Genomic DNA, 23720 nt, shown 5'->3' on the forward strand with positions numbered 1-23720 from the left:
GATAAAGACATGACTTTAGTTTTTCTTGAGCACAAAAGAAGATTTTTGGAGGAATGAGGAAACCTTTAAGCATTGACTTCCATAGTGGGAATGGTTAAGTTTGAAAGAAGTAAAAGGTAAATGATGACATGATTTTATTTTTGGATAAGCTACAGTATGCCTTTAACACGGCTTGTTAGGAATTCCATCTCATGAACACTTGAAAATAAATGTGGAACAACAACAATATTTATACACACACTTATTTACTGAACAACACGCATAGATAACGTTTCAATGTGCACGTCATATAGATATACGTATAATATTGTATTTAGCAATATTCTGTCAAATAATTTATTTTTATTCTCTATTCACTTCTTTTTTTAACCCCTTATTGTCTGTTTTTGTCCTGTAACTCATTCTGTTGCATTGTAGAAACTTTCAGAAAACAAATTCCTCACACTGTAGTAAATGCTGGGCTCCAAACAATTGATTTGTGTTTGGACAACATGACGGAATTAAGTTACTTATTTAAGTAGATTAAACAAACAATTAAGTTGCATCCAAAAAAAAATTTAAATAGTGTTGTAAAATAAAAACATTTTAAATAGGTAGCTCGAACAAACAGCAAACATCATTTTGTGTAAACCTGCCTGGCAGTAAAGCTCTTTCAGATTCTTATTTCTTCTTTTTAAGACCCATAATAAAATCGTTACAGACTTTTAGGTCAAAAACCACGCACATATTCTTGGTTTTACATAATGAAGTACATTTAACATTGTCTGAAAAGTCTTTTAGAGGTTGTGCTTGTGGCAGACACACAAAAAAAAATTGTAAAAATGTGATACCTATATTACAATATTTCCATACATTGCAGATCGCTAGTAAATAGGTAAAAAAAAATAAAAGTATTTATATATATATATATATATATATATATATATATATATATATATATATATATATATTATTATTATTATTTATTTATTTATTTTCACAATATAAGTATATAAAGTTTGGGTAATTAGGCAAGTTATCGTATAAGGATGGTTTGGTCTGTAGACTATTACAAAAAAATATTGCTTAAAGAGCTAAGAATTTTGACCATAAAATGGTGTTTAAGAAATTAAAAACTGCTTTCTCCAGAAGAAAAAATATTATCAGACCTACTGTAAAAATTTCTTTGCTCTGTTAAATAGTGTTTAGGAAATCTTTTTGACTTCAACTGTATATATATAATGTGTGAGTATGTATGTATGTATATCAATGAGTCGTAGCCTCATTACGTCAAAGTCAGCTTTATTGTCAACTCAACCACATGTACAGGACATATAGAAAATCGAAATTTCGTTACTCTCAGACCCTAGGTGCCTAACATATAATATTAATTCAAAAAGTAGAGTTTAAGAAAGAATTTACAATAAATACAATTACACATAAAATGTAGTCTAAAAATACACATTAAGAATAAAAGTGATGCCAAGCAGTGATGTATTGCGAGGCACAGCTGAAACAACCACATGATGGCAGCATGTTAAGTCTGGGCAAGTTATACAGAGGCACGTTTATTCTTCTTCTATATTGAATCATCAAAGGTTTGATTCTACATTTAATAAATACATCAAGTTTGTGGTGTTTTTGTTAGTTCCTCCATTACATGTAAAGCTCAAGTAAATTCAGTATATTTAAAAGCAACATTGTGGGTTATAACCTGCACTGACTGATCTGCTGCTGAACCTTGTAATGTTTCTGTGTTTATACTGGCCAGGATCCAGTTGGTGTTTTTAGCAGAGCTAATACTCTCCTTAACCTTAAATCGCCATTGCCCAACTTAACCTCTCTTCTCCTTCCTCTGTCTACAGTTTACTGTTATCTTCAGTCTACTTCTGTCCATAGCATCAGTTACCTGGGTCCAAGTGTCATGCATTGAGTTGACTTGATGTACATTAGGAGGTAATGGACTATTTCACCTTTATCTATTGCTTTCCATATTTTAGTAAATGAAATGTATCATTCTGTTTACATTTAATTACAGTAAATATACAATTGAACCAGTAATATTAAAAGCGATCATTCACCCAAACGTGAACATTTATTTACTATTTTACTTCCAGAACTTTATAACTATCATGATATTTTAAAGAAAACTATAAACCATGAATTTTCATAGTGTGAAAAACAAATGCTTACAGGTTTCCAGCTTTATTCAGAATATCTTTTTAGTTAAACAGAAGAAAGTCAGACAGGTTTGGAACAAATGAAGAGTGAGCAAACGATGACAGAATTTTCTGTTTTAATATATTTAATAACTTTTACTCAACTTATTGACCCTATTCTTCATGTCCAACTGGGTGCAAATCTTTTTGGCTGAGGTAATATTGACTTCCATTGGTTTTTAGATGCTAAAAGCAGCTTGTTATGCTGCTTGATGTTGCCAACTGTTGTGTCATATTATATTATTCTTTTTTTTTTTTTGTATAGTCATGAACACGTGTTTGTAGAGCAAGTCATTTGTCCATTTTCTGCCCGTTTTTTATTCCTAGTCATTTCTCCCAAATGAATCAGAAGTTTTAAAACATTTGCAAATTCAAGTACACCTCAGGATTGCAGAATAAGGTAAATAAAAGTCACAACTTGCAATTTTATCCTACTTTAATAAACATAACTTATTATCTTAAAGGGGTTGTTCGCCCAGGACAGAAAATTCTGTCATCATTTACTCGTCTTCCACTTGTTCCAAACCTGTTTAAGTTTCTTTCATCTGTTGAACACAAAACAAGATACTCTGAAGAATGTTGGGAAAAATCAGCCATTGACTTTTATAGTATTTTTTGTTTTTACTATGCATGTCAATGGCTGATTTTTTCCCCAGCGTTCTTCAGAATATCTTCCTCTGTGTTCAGCACAAAACCACTTGAGTATGAGAAAATTAAGCGGAAATGTTTATTTTTGGTTGAACTATCGCTTTAAGATGTGTTTCTAGCCTACATTTTACATAAATCATTTGGCAAGTCCACTCCCATGGTTTGCTCTTCTTGTGCACAAGAAAAGTAACTACTAAGTTTAACACAGATAGGGTTTTGCCAGGGTCGGAAATAGCCATTTTGAAGCCTTAGCTGGATGCCTGGAAGCACGTAGGGCTCAGGATAGATCTGCGTCTGTTTAAGGAGAACTGGATTGAATCATGTGTGTATTAACTGATTAGTGAGCTCTGGGAATCCCATTAGAGCCAAGCTACCATTGCTAATGCTGATTAAGTCACTGTAGAGCCCACCATAAACCACAGTAAAATCTCATACGTCCTCAAAAAATAAAAAATTATTCATTATTTCGATGCTTTTCATGCAGAATTTTCTGTGCATACTTGCCTTAATTGTGATAAAACAAAGACCTTGTGTGACCTCATCCATGGCAATTGTATCTTGTGTTTTCTTAGCATACTAAATGTATAAAATACTTAGGTTTAGGTGTTGAAATCCCTTCATACAAGTATTAAAGCTATTTTTCTAAGCGATTCGACCATGTAGTAACGCTTTACTTTAAGTCAGGTAATAATTTGAGTGTCAAATGCAAATGCATTATAATACACTAAAACAAATTATTCATTGGATTTACTTTTTTTTTTTAAGGTTATTGGTTATAAACTTTTTATGGGCTAAATTTAAACAAACAAAGTAAGTTGAACATTACTCGTTTTAATTTGTTTGTTTAAATTCAGCCCATATAAATAGTTTGCAACGACTTTTTTTAAGAAATTGTAATGTAGAGATGATTGTAGCTATGATATTAGACATTATGACTTCACTGAAGTGTTCGTTAGAAAAGAGTAGAGTGTATTTGAAATAATTAGGGCCTATGGATTTAAGTATCTACATTTACAGGAATGTCTGGAAGGAATATTTCTGCAATATTTGTTTTAATCACCTTACGAGTTTAATTAAAGCATTAAAAAATTAGGAATTATATTTCATGTAATATTAATGTTATATTGGCATTATATTGTTATGTTATTCATTCATTCATTTTGTTTCAGTTTAGCCACTTTATTCATCAGAGGTCAGAATAAACCGCCAACATCCAGCTGAAACCCAGTACTGGGAAACATCTATACACACACACACACATTACGGCCAATTTAGTTTATTCAATACACCTATACCACATGTCTTTAAACAGAGGGGGAAACTGGAGCACCTATAGGAAACCCACACGAACATGGGGAGAACATACAAACTCCACACAGAAATGCCAACTGACCCAGCAGGGACTCGAACCAGCGACCTTCTTGCTATGAGGGAACAGTGCTAACCACTGAGCCACTGTGTCACCTTTATTATGTTATATTAACGTTAGTTTAACATTATATTGTTATGTTGACATGTTATGTATAATTGACATTTATAGCCATACTGAATGCAGCAACAGATCTTGAAAACAAAATAATAGCATAGGCTAACGTTACATGTGTTTACTTATTTAATGCATTCATTGAATAGGTCACCTCACAGCAATAAGGTCGCTGGTTCGAGTCCCAGCTGGGTCTGTTGACATTTCTGTGTGGAGTTAGCATGTTCATCCCTGTTAGCCTGGGTTTCCTCCGGATGCTCTGGTTTCCCCCACAGTCCAAACACATGAGCTGTAGGTGAATTTGGTAAACAAAATTGGCTGTAGTGTATGAGTCCGTGTGTGAAAGCTAGACTGTATGATTGTTTCCCAGTACCCAGTACAGGTTTCAGCTGGAAGGGCATCCGCTGTGTAAAACATATGCTAAAATAGTTGTCGGTTTATTCCGCTGTGGCGACCCCTGAAAAATAAGGGACTAAGCTGAAGGACAATAAATAAATGATTGGATTTATTTATTTATTACATTTATTCATATTTATTATAGTTTAGTCCAAAGTACAATGATTTAGATTTTATGTTGAACCAAAGTAATTCAATTATTCATCATCTTTAAAGCAACATTTACATTTGAATCAATGTATTTTTTTTTTTACTTGGGCAGAATAAATTAATTTGATTAGTATTAAATTACATTTTTTTCAGTTTCAACCAAGTTAAAACTATAACTTAAGGAGAAATTTATACATTGATCTGTAACAAATTGCTTTTTTTTAAGTTGGTCCGAAGCAAAATTCTACTTTGATCTTAGGGTCAAAAAGAAGTTAAAAAAAGTATTTAATAGCTTTATAGTAAACAATATTTTTACTTTGTGTGAATATCATTTTTTTTCTTGACCACAATAAATATTTTCAATTTAGATTAAATAAAGTTTGAAAGTTTGAATCAAAATTAAATTATACTTTAAAAAACACACAGAAAAAAATAACTTTAACAAATTACAGTAATTTTTAAAGTGTAATTTTTTACTGTATCATAGTATCTCCTCTGTGTTTCTTAGCTTATTTGAGTTAAATTGGGCTTTTAGTTAGAATTGTCTTGATTTTCTCATGCGAGTTCCCAAGACTTTCCTCTCATCAGGTCACTGTCCGTGGTCTTGTGCATAGTGCACAATTAGTAAATTCTGTCTCAAGCACTTTATCCAGCTTAAAGCCAACATTACCTGATCCTACTGACCTGCCCAGCTCAGTTCAGCCAGTCAGATGCTTTCTTTTGCAGTCTTTTACTCCCGTCTCCAACCTCAATTTCGTCTTTATTTCAAAATATAAATACGGTTTCCATTAATGCTTGAGCGATTTTATATGAATATCCATTTATTTTGTGTTCTATGCATGCAAACATAGTAATACACATTGTTTGTCTCATATACAATAATAACATGTTGTGTTTCATGATAGACTTGTGAGCAGAAATCTCTCAGACGTGTTGTTAAGGCTCTGAACTTTAACCCCCTTGTTAGCTCAGGTCTTCTGCGCTGTGGCTCATGTGACGTCAGTGATGGATGCTTTGAGTAGCCAGGGCATGAGTGCTGAGTAAGTAATCCTATTGAGGCAACTTGAGCTTCCATCTCGCTTTCGGCGTGGCAATCTGTTGATCGTTTCTCAGCTCAATGAATCAGACAAAACATGTTCTTCTCGCTACTGAAGTCAGTTTAGATCGTCATCGCCGATTTGGAAAATAGATAGTGTTTATAGGGATCTACATCTATCTTTACTTGCATTTAAAGACAGGTGCTGTGCATTACAACCACGATGAAGGGAATCAAAGGAGAGACTCTTAGATGGAGCTAAACAAGTGGATTTAGGAAAGAACAGCAACATGTACAAAGAAGCGTCGGACAGTTTGTTAACTCACAGGTAAGCTAATTGAGTTTTATTTTCCCTTCTGTTACATTGCTTCATGATTGAAACACAACCAGTATGAAATGGTTGGTTTTTTAACGGTATGGATAATCTTATTTTGTAATATACAGATTACAATTGTGTAGTTGTTAGTTTTATTATAGTAAAATATTCAGGATGTAGATTATGTATATTATACAGTATAATTATTCCCGAAATTATTTACACTTGTGGCAAATTCTGGCTTAAAGTTACTTTTATTTAACCAGCAAGTTATTGAGTATTTTTGACTGGAATTAGACACAGGCTTCTCTCAAACGATAATAAGATGATGTACAAGAGGCATCATTGTGGAAAAAATATATCTCTCAATCTTTATTTACCTTTTAACAAACAGTGGCAGTCAAAATTTGCAATAATTTCTTGCTTGACTGTATATATATATATATATATATATATATATATATATATATATATATATATAATTACTAGATATTGATCTAAAATTTTGCTTTTAATTTATTATCTGCTTTTGTGAATGTAAAAAAATTCACTGTATTCGTTCAAGTCATTATTGATAAAAAAAAGGTCTCTTTCTTTGACAGCTTCTGTTTACCTTTGAAATCTGTAAACTGATCTATGCTTTCTTAGGGAGAGCTGGTTTAAGTTGGGATCACAGGTGTGGGATGGGTTGTGTACGGTGAGATAGAGCCACACAGAAAAGGATTGTTTATAGCAGCTAACGGTATTATGGAGCTCAGTGCTAAATCTGGCAGTCTCTATTAAAGTGCAGGGTGACATCACAGGTTCACTTCTGTCTGACGGTGTCAACAATGCACCTTAAGCATTGTACAATAGAATACATATGTTTATATCACTAAGCAAATTAGCAACAGGAATTCAAATTTAAGGTACATTTACATGACAAGTATGTACTTCTTTTGTGTTTGAGTGAAGTCTTGTGTAGAGATGATGAAATTATCAAAGTGCAGTTGTCATGTAAAGTAACGCAGGTTTTTGAAAATGGTTTTGTGTAAATGTATAAATTTTTTTTGTAACTACTGTGTAAAATTCAGCACAGGCACATTGTGAAAATGTACCCTGCTCTGATGCATTTCTGGTGAGGTCGAATTATGTAGCCAGAGCTACGTATGGCTGCATTTCTTCTTTAAAACGAATGCAACAGCGTGGTATGACACTGCCGACGGCTTCTGTTTCTTTTTATGCTATCAGCTGACCACTTGCCTCCGTGCGGACGGCTTTTCCGCTGTTACCAGTTTGCCCAGTAGCTCGCCACATACTTCGGAGGACTTGAGACTCAAAGAGTGACCGCGACGACAGGGTTCGAGTCTAGTGAATAATGTTTCCAAAAAGCAGGTAAAACTAAAACAAAAGGCAAAAATAAATAAATAAATAAATAAACAACTAAATAGGCGATGCAGTGGCCCAGTAGGTAGTGCTGTCGCCTCACAGCAAGAAGGTCCCTAATTCGAGCCTTGGCTGGGTCAGTTGGCGTTTCTGTTTGGAGTTTGCATGTTCTCCCTGCGTTCGCGTGGGTTTCTTCCGGGTGCTCCGGTTTCCCCCACAGTCCAAAGACATGTGGGACAGGTGAATTGGGCAGGCTAAATTGTCCGTAGTGTTTGAGTGTGTTTGGATGTTTGCCAGAGATGACTTGCAGCTGGAAGGGCATCCGCTTCGTAAAAACGTGCAGGATAAGTTGGCGGTTCATTCTGCTGTGGTGACCCCGGATTGGTGGAGGGACTAAGCCGAAAAGAAAAAGAATTAATGAATGACAATTAAATATCAGGTTGAGAACATGGTGAGATCTGAAAACGTGGTAAAATCAGACGGCCTTTTTCTGGATTGCTTTTGAAAACACTGTCAGTTGGGTTTTAGGAAGGGGTGATTGGGTCAATCCACTTGCTAAGTATGACGTTACGCGAAGTGGCTTCCAGGTCCAAGCGCTCTATCAAAAACTGTAAGGGGAGACTCATCAAATGTAATAATTAACAATTTCAAAGTGATGTAATACTTTTGAAAATCATGATTGCAATAAATATATCCATGCCTAATATCTGATGGCCAGAAAGTGATTATTTTTTTATAAATTGTTAAAATTTTGGTGTTTGTAATGCAGCAAGCCAAGAGACAGTTGTGTACATCATGGGTTTATATAAAATTCACTTTTAATGTGTGATATGACTAAAAAGGATCATCAACGAACTTTTTCTCGAATCAAATAAGTAGTGGCTTGGACCCAAAAACAGTATTCCATAGTTCACCGATACGTCACGACTTAACAAGCGGATTGGCCCTTGAAAAACACTATCAGTTGGGTTTAGGGAATGGGGGCGAGTGGGTGGGGCGATCTGTCAGTCAATCTGTAAGTCAGTCGTCAGCTGCCTCTGTTAGATTTACACGAGAAGAGCAGGCACAAGTGGCACCCGTGAGAAAAAAAATTGAGATCTAAAAAAGCATACACAGCAGTCTCTGGTGGATTTGCGAAAACAAAAACTGCAAAAAAACGTAGCTCCAGGGACGTACTTTGTACTCTCCTGAAATGTATAAACAGTAGGTGTATGTATCCACATTGAGCCTGGATTAAAAAAAAGTTAGAAGACAGAAATGGTTTATGTTTAATCGTTAAATGACAATTCCGATAAAAGGTTTTGATCCACTTCAAATGTTGACTACTGTGTATATACAAACAGTGTGTTTACATGTAATTTAGTAGCCACATCAGGGAAGATAAAGAGCTGGATATGAAAGCCTCAGGTTGCCGACCCCTCGTACAAAAGGACACCTTAATTTTTTTTTACATTTTTTACTTGTCAATTCTAGAAGCAGAGGGTTTTAGCTTTGGAGTAAATATATACTTTATGAAGTGCTGTAATTCACCATTTCTGTTTCTGTTCTATTCAGCTGTGGATGACCCTTAATGGGCCACCTTAAGTGCTCTGGGAAAGGGAGATTCATTGAGTCTCGATCTCATGGGTAGTGGCGGTAAGATAAGCCAGTGGTGGCAATGGTAACATTTAACGACACAACTGACATCCACAAGATGCAGCCACCATCTTGCATACCGAATCCCATGTCACCAGGGCTGCGGCGCAAACAACTGCTGTGGCAGAACGCAGTGAAACACATCATCAGCCAACGGGGGTTGAGGGAGCAGTTCGGTGTGGAGCCGGCCCGAAAAATTCACGTTACCGATGCCTATATTGAGGAAATCAACAAACAGATACGCAGTAAAGCCTCACGGGGGATGACCAAACGTCGTTCCTCGGTTGCCAGAGTTCATCCGTCTTTTTTTGGGGAACGTAGCAGTTCTTCCAGTACACAAACTGGGACATCTGTGGACTACATCAGTGATGCTGACTTTTTTGTGCACTGGGGCCACATCATCCACGGAGTGCATGTGCCAACATTGAGACACATTTTCAAATCCAAAGACCTGGAAAAGCTCTACCAGCGCCATTCCTCGCACACTAGAAGAACCTCATTGGTCGTCACAAACATTATTGACGCAGCTGCCAAACTGCACTTGTTTTTGCTCTACCTGGCCTTGGCGCCGGACAGATCGGACATACTGATGAGCTGGTTTACAGGGTTCTTCATGGCTTGCGCGATTGCCCTATGTGTTTTGGTACTAACCTGTAAACGCTCACATTCCCCAAAATGGTTGCATTACGCTGGAATGGCTAGCTGGCTGTCTCAGACTGCTCAGGTGTTGGGTGGGCTGGCGTATGGCTTGGAAAGAGACCAGTCCTGGTATGTTCTGTTCACTTTGTTTGCCACATATACTCTTCTGCCATTGCCACTGCTCTGGGCGATTGGAGCCGGCACACTCACCTCTATACTGCACCTCACCGCGGAGACCATTCGTCACATCAGTGAAGTGGGACTTTTCAGAAAGGTAGAGATGAATGGATGGGTGATTTTATTTTTTTTCTTTCACAACAAGGAAATATGTACATTAATTAACTTTACTCAAGAATGTAATTGTGCCCATATTGTCCTCTTACATAAGGATAATTTTCATCAGTAGTCCCTTTATTGGATGGTAAAGGCCTAAACCAATAAAAACACTCATTCAAATTATAAAAAACACAACCACAACAATAATAGCAAAGAAATCCAGTTTTCATAATACTGATTATTAAGTCTTTTCCTAAAAAACATACTTGAATTAAATAATACACGTTCATTATCCCAGTGTTTCCCAACCTTGCTCCTGGAGGCACGCCAACAGTACATATTTTGCATGTCTCCCTTATCTGACCCATTCATTTCAGGTTTTGGAGTCTCTTAATATTCTGATGAGTTGAGTTAGGTGTGTTTGATTAGGAAAAGTTTGAAAATGTGTATTGTTGGTGTGCCTTTAGGAACAGGGTTGAGAAACTGCTTTACAATGCAAAAATGCCTTTCTTACTTGGATTTCTTTCTTTTTTTCTAGTCCAAAATATGGAGTAAGCAAAATAGTCCTATCAAAATAAAAGCAAGATTATTTTGCTTGCCTCATTGGCAGAGTATTTTATTGTGTTAAGGGAAAAAAAATAATTTTGAGTCATTATTTCTGAAAACAAGACAACATTTGTCTGCTTGTCTGGAAAATGCTACTTGATTTAAGAATTTTTAATTATTTAGAGTAGAAACAAGACAAATTTGTCATTTTTTGGTTTATTTTATCTGTAGTCTTCATAGTAAGATACATTTCCTTGCCTGTTCACAGTTCTTAATTGTGGTTATCTTTTTTAGCTTCTCGCCAAGGCATTGTTGTACACGAGCATGAATGTTGCGGGGCTCTTCATTCATTACCTAACTGACCGGTCACAGAGACAAGCCTTTCTGGAGACACGACGCTGCATCGAAGGTCGCATGAAACTAGAAACAGAAAACCAGAGACAGGTAAGAGAATTTAAAGTATGTATATCGGCCTGAATTCCAGAATCTTTGTTTAGCTTTGTTGAAGGATTCATGAACTGAGCAAAAATACACTGTAAAAAATACTGGGTTCCACACATTTGTTGACCCAACACAAATAGCAACACAGGTTCATTGTGAAAATATACCCCTGTATACATTTCTGGAGAGCGCGATTTATGTAGCCAGAGCTACGTATGGCTGAATTTCATCTTTTTGTTCTTACCAGCTCACTGCTTACCTCCGTGTGGACGGCTTTTCCGCTGTTGCCAGTTTGCCCAGTAGCTTGCTCTGTTCATTGGTGAACTTGAGACACAGAGAGGAGTTTGATCGGTCAGTTGGTTAGCCAGTCAGTTGACAGCGGCCTCTGGTGGACTCACGTGAGAACAGCAGGCACAAATGGCACTCGAGAGAGAAATTTGGGATCTGTCTTTTCATTGTCTTACTTCTTATCTCAATATAAGGAGAGAGTGGATGAACTAATTTATAATGTTCCTGAGTGAGGCGTATCAGTAAGAACTACTTGTTGTTTGCAAGATACAATTAGCCCCAGCATTTTTAGATAGAATGAAACCAAATCGTGATGCTTAGATGACTATAGGTTTAAACTTAGGTTTAAAAAAATGCATGAATACAGAATTTATTAAATGATCAGTAATAGTGGTGATAGACACGACAAATAATAAAAAGTTGATCCAAAACTTTTTATTATTTGTCGTGTCTATCACTACTATTACTGATCATTTAATAAATTCTGTGTTCATGCATTTTTTAAACCTAAGTCAGGGCAGCGTTTTTGAGGGATGTAGAGATTCAAAAGTACATGCAGAAGTACACAAGGGGACACATAGCTGTCCATTCCTACTTTATGACATTGCCTGGCAAACAATTTTGCGTTTAATAGACCTCTAATAGACATCTAAGTTTTGCTACGGTTACGCCATCCATCCACACTACCCTTGAGTTTTGGAGCGTTTTGGAAATGCCGAAGAGGCCATATTCATTGTAAAACACTGCTGCTCCGTTTCAGTGTGGATGAGGAAAAACGGAGACATCTGAAAACGGAGGCAGGGCTGCAGACATTCGGCTATCTGATTGGTCCTTTTTCCTCAATATTAAGTAGCCTACAAAAAGTTCAGTCTTGCATCCTTTCCTTGTTAGTTCAGACTTGTCAAGTTTGATATGGAAAACAAACTCTCGAGGACACGTTGGGTAAAAAAAGGGAACAGTGTACTTTATAACCTCATTCACATCACCCTGGCTACGCTGTTTCACGATCTCAAAAATAAAATGAAAACATGATATGAGGAACTGCCTTTTTTCATTTTGATATTAACTTAACGGACACCAAAAATTGTTGAGGTGTCGTGTAGCTGCATATTTATGAACGTCATCTTCACTTTATGCATAGTAATAACAAAACGGAGCCTATAACAAAACTGTCTCTTTTAATTTTCATTGAAAATACGAAACATACCCTCTCTTTTGCAGAATACCAGTTTTCATGATCAATAATGGCCCTTATAAAACTATAATGTACAATAAGTTTATACAATATAGGAAATAAAGGCAAGCGATCAGTCAAATGTGCAGAATCACTGTACACGGTTACATTGATTAATTTATTAACCTAACTTATCTTTACGCTCAGCCAAATCACATAAACTGAGAACAAGTAATAGATTCAAAATACCAAAGTCGAGGAATATGTTGTTAGATATAGACAACAATCAGTATTAAATATCATGTTTAACAAATACAATGAGAATAGATCCTGCAGTAGATCCTTGGTGAACAGTCCGATGCGCACAGCTCTCATATAGTTAGATGTGCTCAAAGCATGCTGCAGTGCATGCCAGAATGTGTGTGTGATCACGTGATGTGCGTTTACAGTGGTGTAGTGTGGACGGAGAGTTGTTCAGAAATGGTAGGTGAAACGCCAGTGTGGAGGCGGATCGTTTTCACTCTAAAACGCAGTTTTAAAACTAAAATGTATTAGTGTAAATGAGGCTAAACGTACACAGGTTTGCTAAAACAAGGCTAAAATGTACATAAAATAGACATCTAAGAATAGCCCAAAACTAGACTAGTCATCAAATAGACAGATTAGACAGACTTTATATGTGTAGTCATTCATTTCCGTTTATTTGATGACTAGTCTACTATTCTCAGACGTCTATTAGATTTTCACTGACAGCCCAAACTTAGCCTTGTTTTAGCCAAGACAACTATGTTTGGCATCTATTAGACATCTTTTATAAACAAAAAATGCTTGCCAGGTTTTGTTTTATTTTTATTTTTATTTTATTTTTTCATTTTTTCAAACAAAACAGACCAAAAAATTCTTTCAAATAGCAACATAAAAACAAAATAACAAACAATGAAAATACCAAGGTCACCAGATACCATATTATTAACATTCATAAGCATTTAAGTTTGATCAGATCTTCTGTTAAAGATTACAAAGCTGTTGTTAGGGGATTGCAGATACATATAAATAAAAGCAACACAGTTAAATTAAAACATTAAAAAAAATTCTCAACCACCCTCCCAAGTATAAAGACATTTTATAGGATTGTTGTCTTAAGGAGAGTGTCGGTACTTCCATATCAAACACCTACATGCCAAACTGTAAGCCAATCACACACCAGTGGGAGTTTTGAGTTTAAAGCCCACATGACTTTTATTTCATTACAAGGGGCAGGGCTTTCTTTTTGCACATCATTCCCTCATAGAAACCCAATGGTAATAGGGTCATGGTAAATAATATTGTTGCTGGAGCTGTGATTTCAAGCAGACTTTAAAATCCTCCTATTCAAATTGTGTGTTCTGATGAAAATGGTTTCTAAATTATGTTTTGTTATTATTATTGCATGCAATTTTAAATGGACCTTACAGAATGGTGTTTTTGTTCCTTCCTCAGGAACGTTTGGTGCTGTCAATCCTGCCCCGTTTTGTTGCCTTGGAGATGATTTCTGATATGACTTCTATGGATGATGAGCTTGATCCACAGCAGTTTCATAAAGTATATATCCATCAGTACAAAGATGTCAGGTATTTTATAGCCTTTAACAGGACATGTGATTGTGAACTGTAGAAAATTTGCATTGTACACAAAGAAATAGTCTGTGCTTATTTGAATATCTGCTTCCTAAAAGTTTTTTTAGAGAGAGAGAGGGAATGAGAGAAAATAACGTCTTTTAATTGTTTTGTACTTATAGTCAAATAACACATTCTTTTGCGTATACACATCTAAATTTCGGGAGACCCTGTATCCATATAAATAAATATTTAGAAATAGTTTGTGCTTAATCACTGGTGTAAACAACTTTATTTGCTCTACTTTAATCTCAGTTGGTAAAATGTTGGGAGTTGGGAGCCCTTTCCAGAAAAAAAGCTCTTTGTCACCCTGTGGTTCTGTACTGTACTTAATCCTACAGTTTTCATTGCTGTGTTCCTAAAAATGCATGTAAACTGTTGTTTGTCAGTTTGTCACATTTGAAGTGAGCTAATTTTTGTGGTGCCACTTTGATATTTTCTCCATTTGATCATTTTCAAATTGGGGATGAAACATTATTACATGTTGCACAGATGTACAGTTGAAGTCAAAATAGTCAAACTAGCCCCCTTCAATTTTTTTTTTCTATTTTAAATATTTCCCAAACGATGTTTAACAAAGCAAAGAATTTTTTACAGTATGTCTGATATTATTTTTTTCTTCTGGAGAAAGCCTTATCCTATATAACCTAGTTAAACCTAAAAATTGTCACTTTAAGCTGTATAGAAGTGTCTTGAAAAATATCTAGGAAAATATTATTTACTGTCATTATGGCAAAGATAAAATAAATTAGTAATTAGAAATGAGTTATTAAAAACTACTATGTTTAGAAATGTGTTGAAAAAAATCTCTCCGTTGAACAGAAATTGAGAAAAAAAATAAACAAGGGGAATAATAATTCTGACTTCAACTGTATATATTGTCACTTTATCATCAGTTTATTTGACGTTTTACATCTGGACAACATGAATTTAGTAAATTATTTCTAAGCAAACAATAAAGCAATGGGCCTAATACTGAACCTTGAGGTGACACCCTTAACACTTTCATTTTACTGGTAATAAACTGAGCAGTTTAGTCCTTGGAAAGATGCACTGCTTCCCACACGTAGATTTTACTTGGCCGGGCCACCCAGGTATATTAACGGCTGTCCAAGTATATTTGGTGATGACACATGAATAAAACTATTATGGTCCGCCCAAGAAAGCCAATCATTCACGGTTAATTCACCAGTGGATAATCTTTTATCGCTCTGCACGTTTCCTGCTGCTGGAACTGTGAGCGCGAGAACTGTCAACACTTACACAGACGTCAATGCAAGTGGTGTACTGTTTAGTGGGTTGACACATGCACTCCAGTGCTCAAGGCGACCCAAGTTTAATTACCACCTCGTGGTCCTATGCCGATCCTTCCCCTCTCTCTGCTCTCCATGCTTTCCTGTCACTACTCTCTACTGTGCTATCAATTAAGGTGAAAACCCAGAAAAAAAAACTCACACAATCACGTGCTCTGCAGACCAGAGAAGTGCCTTTTACAGCAAAATGCGTTCAACCGTAGTTTCTGAATCTCCTAAAATGTCTGGGATTTGACTTTTGCTTATACAATCTGAACTTGCCGTAATTTGTATGCATTTTGGCATTACCTTTTTGCAGCTGACTGCAAAAAAAAACATTAAATAAATATTTAAAAATTGACTCAGATAAACTTTAATATATATTCAGATAGAACAAAATGACATCTATACTGGCTGCAAAATATTTGTACATCAATAGAAATGACTAATCAACTTTTTTGCCTCATTAAAATAATCTACACTTTTTTCTTGTAATTTTTATCATTTGTTTGCAGTATTGTCTATTTTTATTCCTTTTTTGTGATTTATTTCTCATTTGCTGTATATTTTATAAACTTAATAATGTTAATATATTAGATTCTTTATGCATATCTAAAATGCTTTGGCAATAGTGTACAAAATGTCATGCCAATAAAGCAACTTTAGAGAGAGAGAGCTGCTTTTACCTGTCAGTGTGTGCACATGGCTCCTAAATAGCATAAAAGTAAGAGAAATAGTAGATTTCTTTTATTTCAACAAACTTTTTTAATAACTTTAATCCATTGAAAAAAAAGATGTAAAACAGTGTCATAATAAATGAAAATATAGTTAAAAAGCAAAAAAAATGTTTGTCGCATGTTGTTGACCATTTATGTGCTGTGGGTAAAAGACTAGTTTTAATCCGGTTACCACCGCAAGTATATTTTAAACCTGTGGGAAGAACTGAAGATACCATTCATAACTAGTTGGTCTTGGAGTAGATTAGAAGGAAACTATAAGAAATAGTATTTCTTCATATTGAATATAGCACTGTCATGTTAGTGGTGGGGGCTAAAACAAGTTTTGCTGACAGTTTCAAAGCAAGAAATAAGATATTTTAAAAACTGATCCAGGGGGGATTCAAACTTGGGTCTGCATAAACAGCTCAAACGCCTTATCACGTTTAATTAAAATACAAATTTCTCGCTGTAACGTGTCTTAATTTTTCCTTCCCAGTATCCTCTTTGCTGATATAAAGGGCTTCACACTATTATCCATGAACATGTCAGCTCAGGAGTTGGTGCGCTTGCTAAATGAACTCTTTGGTCGCTTTGATCGGCTAGCTGAGGTAAGCTTTTAGATTTATTTTTTAAAATTCAAATATTATGATACACATTTAAAACTTGTTGTGCTGATATTTACAATGTCTTTTTAGGAATACGACTGCTTGCGAATAAAAATTTTAGGGGACTGTTACTACTGTGTATCTGGGGTCCCAGAGCCTCAACGAGCACATGCGCGCTGCTGTGTGGAAATGGGACTAGCAATGATCAGCACTATGCGGTACGGTGTCATTCCCTGTGTAACCAATGAGTTCAGAGAGTTTCTGTAACAAAAGATCAAAATTTGTGAAAGAATTTTTAGCACTTGATTTTATAATCATAATAATGTAATTTTTATGTTCAAAGTTGAAAGGAATTGTGGTTGTGGCTATAAATAAAATACCCAATACCCCTTATGTTGTGATCAAAACTAGAGAACAATAATGATTGTAGCATGAAGAAAGATTACAACTAATATTTGATTATATGGTATAAGTTTACAGTATTAAAAAATTAGTATTAAGTTTAGAGGCCCTTAACTTCAGCACATCCCTAGTCTCTGATCTGACTCCACTCTTCAAATTCTTCCTCAGTTTGATGACTGTAGTGGGCTTATAGCAGGAGTGACCAACCCTGTTCCTGGAGATTTACCTTCCTGCAGATTTCAGTTGCATCTCATATCAAACACACCTGCTGGTAATTATCAAGTGCTGTTCAGGTCTTAATTAATTGGTTCAGGTGTATTTGATCAGGGTTGGAGCTGAACTCTGCAGGAAGGTCGATCTCCAGGAGCAGAGTTGAGCACCCCTGATTTATAGCTATATTTTTGTCACTACAGATTTTATAGATTTTTAATCAGGTTTAGGTCAGGACTATGGGCTGACCATTTCATTATGTTTTCAGCTTTAGGAAACTGCTTTACTCACTGCAACAGGGTTTATTGTGCTACACTGTTAAAATGCTGTGTTCCATACAATCAGTTTGTGTTTAGACACAATTATTAATTTTTACAATTTAAGTGGATTAAACAAACAATTAATGCCGAGTTCAGACTGCAAGATTTTCAAAGTAGACTGCATGACTATCTGGGTTAGCATTCTGTTGGTGCTTTGTTTACACTGTCGGGTGGATCGACGACAGGAGAGTTCACACTGCATGACTTTAAAATAGGAAGAATCACAGACAACTTTGTCCAAACTACATCTCACAACCAAACAAACGTGAGAAGTGATATGGAAACAACGCGAGGACATGTAATATATCTTTCATTATTAACTACATTACGGAAAAAGAAGGCTTTAGCTTTAGAAACTTGTGTTGCTCACCTGGCCTTTGAAGAGAATTAACAGTCTCTCCTCAACTTTTTTAACTTTTCGACCCGATTGTGATATTGATCAGATGACACGTCGAACAGACATAGTGCTCCTGCTAAATTTACACTAGTTTTTCCTCCATTTCTTGGGTCCAAATAAACTGAAAATGAGTGCTTTTAACTTCTCCCACAGCTTCCTGCTGCCCTGCAGGTGATCGCAGAAGTTATTTTCAATCATAAAGTGTTGCATGATTTGAATCACCGACAGCTCCAGAAAATAAGCATGCCAAATATCTCACAGGCGTCGGAGACTCATCGGTGATTCTCTCATATCGTGTCTTTGATAGTTCATACTGTGTGATTGCCAACAACGTGAACGAGCACCGATTTGCCTGTGATTTTAGGCATTGGTCGGCGATTTCTCAAAACCTGTTCGCAAGTCAAAATCAGGGTTAAAATCATGCAGTCTGAACTCGGTATAAGTTGTAACAAAAATCTCAAGAATTATTTTTATTCATCTTATTTTAAATAAGTATAATTAACAAACAGCAAATGTCATTTTTTGATTGTACATAAAAATTGCTGGCTGATTGGTTAATGAATGCAGTGAAGGAACCACATGCTGCTGAATTTCTGTTAAACATTTGCATTTCGATGTAGCTTTATATAAACTCCACCAGTTCATATCCACCTTAGCTGACTTCTTGCACACACTTTAGATGAAGACTTTCATCATCATAATTTTCCCATCAAACCCAATTAAATGAAACTTGTTTTCATCACTGATCAGAGTGGGCTTTCAGTGCAAATTCTCTTAAATGTCAAGACGCTGTATGCTGAGACAGATCCTAATCCTATTCAGTGCTGAACTGGTGAGTAATTCCAGCTGAACCAATCTTCCAATGAGATTCTCTAGATTAAAACCAATAGCTCAGAGGATCTGAAAGTGTTCTCTAAATTTGATCACTGATCTGTTTCTAATGAATCATTTACATTTATTCTGTGCTTTATAGTATGTGTAACTTGTGTAACATGAAATTTGCTTTAAAATGCTCCTGTTATGATAACATTAAATAAAACTAAGCAGTGACCTTGAATATTAGAAAATATATAATTTATATATAGTTTAGAAATATATAGTTTAGAAAACAAATAATTTTGATAAGAGACTTCATTGTTGAAGTGAATGTCAGAAATGACTAGCACTGGATAAAGTGGAAAAAATATTGATTGCAGGATTTGTTGTCCCATGTACAGTTGAAGTCAGAATTGTTAGCCCCCCTGAATTATTAGCCCCCATGTTTATTTTTTCTCCCCAATTTCTGTTTAACGGAGAGAAGATTTTTTAAATACATTTCTAAACATAGTAGTTTTAATATCTCATTACTAATAATAACTGATTTATTTTATCTTTGTCATGGTGGCAGTCAATAATATTTGAGTAAATGATTTTCAAGACACTTCTGTACAGCTTAAAGTGACATTTAAAGGCTTAACTAAGTTAATTAGGTTATCTAGGCAGGTTAGGGTAATTAGGCAAGTTATTGTATAACGATGGTTTGTATTGTAGAAATCGAAACAAAATATAGCTTATAGGGGCTAATAATTTTGACCTTAAAATGGCTTGTAAAAAATAAAAAATTGCTTTTATTCTAGCCATAATAAAACAAATAAGACTTTCTCCAGAAGAAAAAATATTATCAGACACACTGTGAAAATTTCCTTGCTCAAACATCATTTGGGAAATATTTAAAAAAGAAAATAAAATTCAAAGGTTGGCTAATAATTCTGACTTCAATTGTATTTTTTTGACTTAAGGAAATGTCCTCACCATTTACCCACACTCAATCGGATCATTTAAACACAAAACAAGATATTCTGAAAAATTGTTGGGGAAAAACAGCCATTCACATCCATAATAGGTGCAAAACATACTATGGATGTCAATGACTGTTTTCCCCAAATTTCTTCAGCATATCTTCCTTTGTATTCAATAGATAGACACTCAAACAGATTTGGATGGATATTTTTTATTGAACTAACTCTTTAAGCTAAGTGTAACTTTAGGCTTAGTTTACTATCTTTATAAGCTTATTTGTAACTTTTTCAGATCTTTAAGGAAACAGCAGAACTTTGACATGGATATGCGGATTGGGATCCACACCGGCTCTGTTCTTTGTGGGGTCCTTGGACTACAAAAATGGCAGTTTGATGTGTGGTCCTGGGATGTGGGCATTGCCAACATGCTCGAAGCTGGTGGAATCCCTGGGTGAGCAAACAAAACTTCACATTTGCGATTTACTAGACACAATATATAGGTATATCCTAGTGGTATATTAAATTGCTTGTGATTTGAAGAGCTTCAACTCTAAGAAGCAGCTTTTATGTGAAACACTCTGTTTGTTTTGTCTACTTCATCAAACAGACGCATCCATATTTCACGTGCCACTCTGGACTGCCTGGATGGGAGCTTTCAAACTGAAGATGGACGCGGATATGAACGCAACGAGTTCCTACGTAAACACAACATTGATACTTTCCTTATCTGCCACAAGGAGGAGGATCTCAATGAAATGGAAGCAGATCATCCAAAAACCCGGCATAACAACCGCCCCTGGAATAAAGAGGTGACAATTAGTGATATCATTGATCAAAGCTGTCTGCTGGTGATTTTCAGTCTCTTATAATGAGTTTTTTTCTATTAAACGTTTATTCAACATTGCAGATCTTAGCCTCATTCTCCAATGGATCTTACACACAACTGCCTACATCCTCAGCATGCAGATCAATGTCCAAGGAAATCAACAAGAGGATAGAGCATGCCATCGATCTCCGCAGCAGTGAACGGATGCGGCAGGAGCACATCACTCCAGTCACGCTGGTTTTTAAGGATGCACACATCGAGGAAAAGGTACACAATCTGAATATTACCTTGTTTAATCAATACAAGCCTTTTTGAGTAAAAAAATAGACTGGAATAGGGTGGTTAAGGGTGTACTCACACTATGCTATCCGAACCGTGCCCAGGCCCGTTTCCCGGATCGTTTAAGTAGTGTGAGTGCTTTGAATTAAGCTCAGGTGTGGTTCACTTGGGCTCAGGCACGGTTTTTACATCCTTTGCGTTTTTACAACAGTTTGACGGCATAATTGTGTATATAAGAAGAAAATCAAACAAGGAGAGTCAAAAAACCCTTTTGTATGAGGAAGTACTTTCTTCCGCCAATCATTTACATCTGCAGCTGACTTCATTACAGCAGAAACCGTTGCTACTTCACAAAGTCACTTTAAAGCTTGTATTTCAATGATTCTCTAGCGTAATGTCTTAAGCGATGACAAAACAGGTAATTTTTTCTGACATTTTAAGAATTATAAGGCTGAACAACATGAAATGCCATCAGTCTACAGAGATTTTCCAGTATTTCTCTGTTGCAGTCAGGATATCACAATAATTAACCCCAAAAAAAAAGCAGCGCAAAAACCCCCAGATAATTGTTCTGTTTGTGAAAAAAAAAAAAAACGCTAAACACATGCAGACATTTATTCTTTCTATCTTTTTACTGAGCTAGTCTGCAGTAAGGAAAACAGGAAACGCATGCGAAACACAGATGGCCAAACAAAAAGTAACTCAGGGTAATAATAGTGGCCAACACAAAATACACCCATACCTGATATGAGTCCCATCTAACACTATGATATAAATACAGCACTACAAAATACAAAAGAGAGAGATCCTTTTAGAATTTCACTTACCGGATCTATAATGATTTGATCAGCTGTAGTTGAGCGTAGTTTTATACTAAATTTCTCTCCTCTAAGGTCTCTGTCGCCATCTTGTGGATGGACAATGTCAACTGTGTCTTCGCTCTGCTACAAAACAACTATATTCTCAACTAAAAAAACCTTAAAAGTACATTATTTTGTATAACCGCTGCAATATTTGTCAAACTGTAGTCCTCTGCTTGCCACTTCTGTGGGCGGAGTAACACACAAGAGTGAAGAGGCTGTACGAGTACTGATATTGCTGAATATTGCATGGCTATCAGAAGAACAGAAACAGACAAAACTGTGTGTGTGTGTGTGTGTGTGTGTGTGTCTGTGTCTGTCTGTTTGTCTGTCGGTATATATATATATATATATATATATATATATATATATATATATATATATATATATATATATATATATATATATATATATATATATATATATAAATATGAATATGTTGATAAATATGTTGATTAATTTATTCAATTGTTCAGTTCTCACAGGTAAGAGATGAGATGTTTAAGACCAATCTAGTATGCTCCTTCATCATGCTGCTTCTTCTCATGGCTGTCCAAGCCCTCATCCCTGTGCCCAGGTAGGTTACACAGTCAGTAATGTTTAAAGGTGCCATAGAATGCATTGAAACAATATGTTAAATTGTTCTCTAATTGGTATCTAACTATATCTAACTATATATTTTATATATATATAACTATATATTTTAACAAAGAGAGATTCCTTTTTTCTGAATTGGTATAGAAATGGTTTATTTTAGTTAAAAGGAGTGAGGGAGCTTTATTTATGCCACCAGAGTAAACTGAGTGATACAACATGTTGAAAAAACACTTATTTATTTGGAATTAAACACTTATTTTAAACAATTTACATGTGTATAATAATGTGTTGCCTCATTACAAACATAAATAGTAAATTTGACTATATACATGCTTAACTAACAAAAGATAAACATACCTGTTGCCTCACATTGAATTATATTCTGTATATATACCCATAAGCTGTAATGAGACAAGCTAGTTTTGCTAATTATTTTTTAAAGCCTGTCCTAAAGCTGTTTTCAAAATAACAGTTCTGCATACGTAGTAAATATAATACAAGCTTAGATACATTTAAAAATAAGGGGAAAAAATCAGCATCGTTCTAATATCATTTGGAAATGTTGTGCCCAATCAAATGCAGCCTGTAGCATCCATATTAATGATCCCGTGTGCATTGTAAAAGTCTTTATTTTGTTCCAATAATCTGTTTTTTTACCAGGTTTTTACATTCACTGGATTTTACAACAGTGATGTTTGAGTCTTATGTCATTTCATTTACTGAGCACTTATTATTCAGCTATGCCTCATTATATCCAGATTTTCATTATATGGCACTTTCAAATAAAATAGTTTTTCTTTTACTCTTACAACTTGTTTAACTTAGATATCATAAACTTCATTTTCCAGTTCTTTTTTCTTTTACCTGCAGGATGTACCTCTGGACCGTGCTGCAGTTCTGTCTGTTCCTGCTGGGATACCTGCTATTACTTGTGATGGTCCTGGCTGAAGAGTTCAAACACTCTCCTGGGGTTCTTCAGCAGTTCTGCTGCTGGATCCATGAAAACAACAGCATGCGGAACCTGCTCACCATCACAGCTATAGCAATCAACTTTGGCATGGCCCTCTTTGACATGGTGAGATATGAATTCAGCATAAAAAACATGCACATTTAAATTATGTGATTGGTTACAATGGCATTTTATGCAGAACATTGTGGGACAACCTGTACATAGGCAGAGGAACGTTTA

At 35.5% G+C, this 23720-nt stretch overlaps 2 protein-coding genes across 24 annotated transcripts in view; both read left to right on the forward strand.

The window, feature by feature from the left end:
• Positions 1–23720, forward strand: part of efr3bb (EFR3 homolog Bb (S. cerevisiae)) — a 1037141-nt gene that overhangs the window by 723542 nt on the left and 289879 nt on the right. The gene's annotated exons all lie outside the window — the stretch shown is intronic.
• The window catches only part of si:dkey-206f10.1, a 46441-nt gene that overhangs the window by 3525 nt on the left and 19196 nt on the right, over positions 1–23720 (forward strand). For 4 of the 23 annotated variants that reach the window (XR_015518889.1, XM_087298688.1, XM_087298683.1 and 1 more), the window contains 11 exons: positions 6110–6239; positions 9147–10140; positions 10983–11132; positions 14071–14201; positions 16754–16865; positions 16953–17080; positions 20262–20420; positions 20577–20778; positions 20877–21062; positions 22411–22511; positions 23402–23606. Coding sequence is in view for 20 of the 23 variants with exons in the window: in XM_087298688.1 (XP_087154814.1) it covers positions 9250–10140; positions 10983–11132; positions 14071–14201; positions 16754–16865; positions 16953–17080; positions 20262–20420; positions 20577–20778; positions 20877–21062; positions 22411–22511; positions 23402–23606 (2265 nt within the window). In the remaining 3 variants the exon portion in view is untranslated. The other 19 variants (XM_087298677.1, XM_087298680.1, XM_087298678.1 and 16 more) reach the window with 11 other exon arrangements.

The sequence above is a fragment of the Danio rerio genome, chromosome 20 (genome assembly GCF_052040795.2).
Source record: "Danio rerio strain M-AB ecotype USA chromosome 20, GRCz13ab, whole genome shotgun sequence".
Lineage (NCBI taxonomy): Eukaryota > Metazoa > Chordata > Actinopteri > Cypriniformes > Danionidae > Danio > Danio rerio.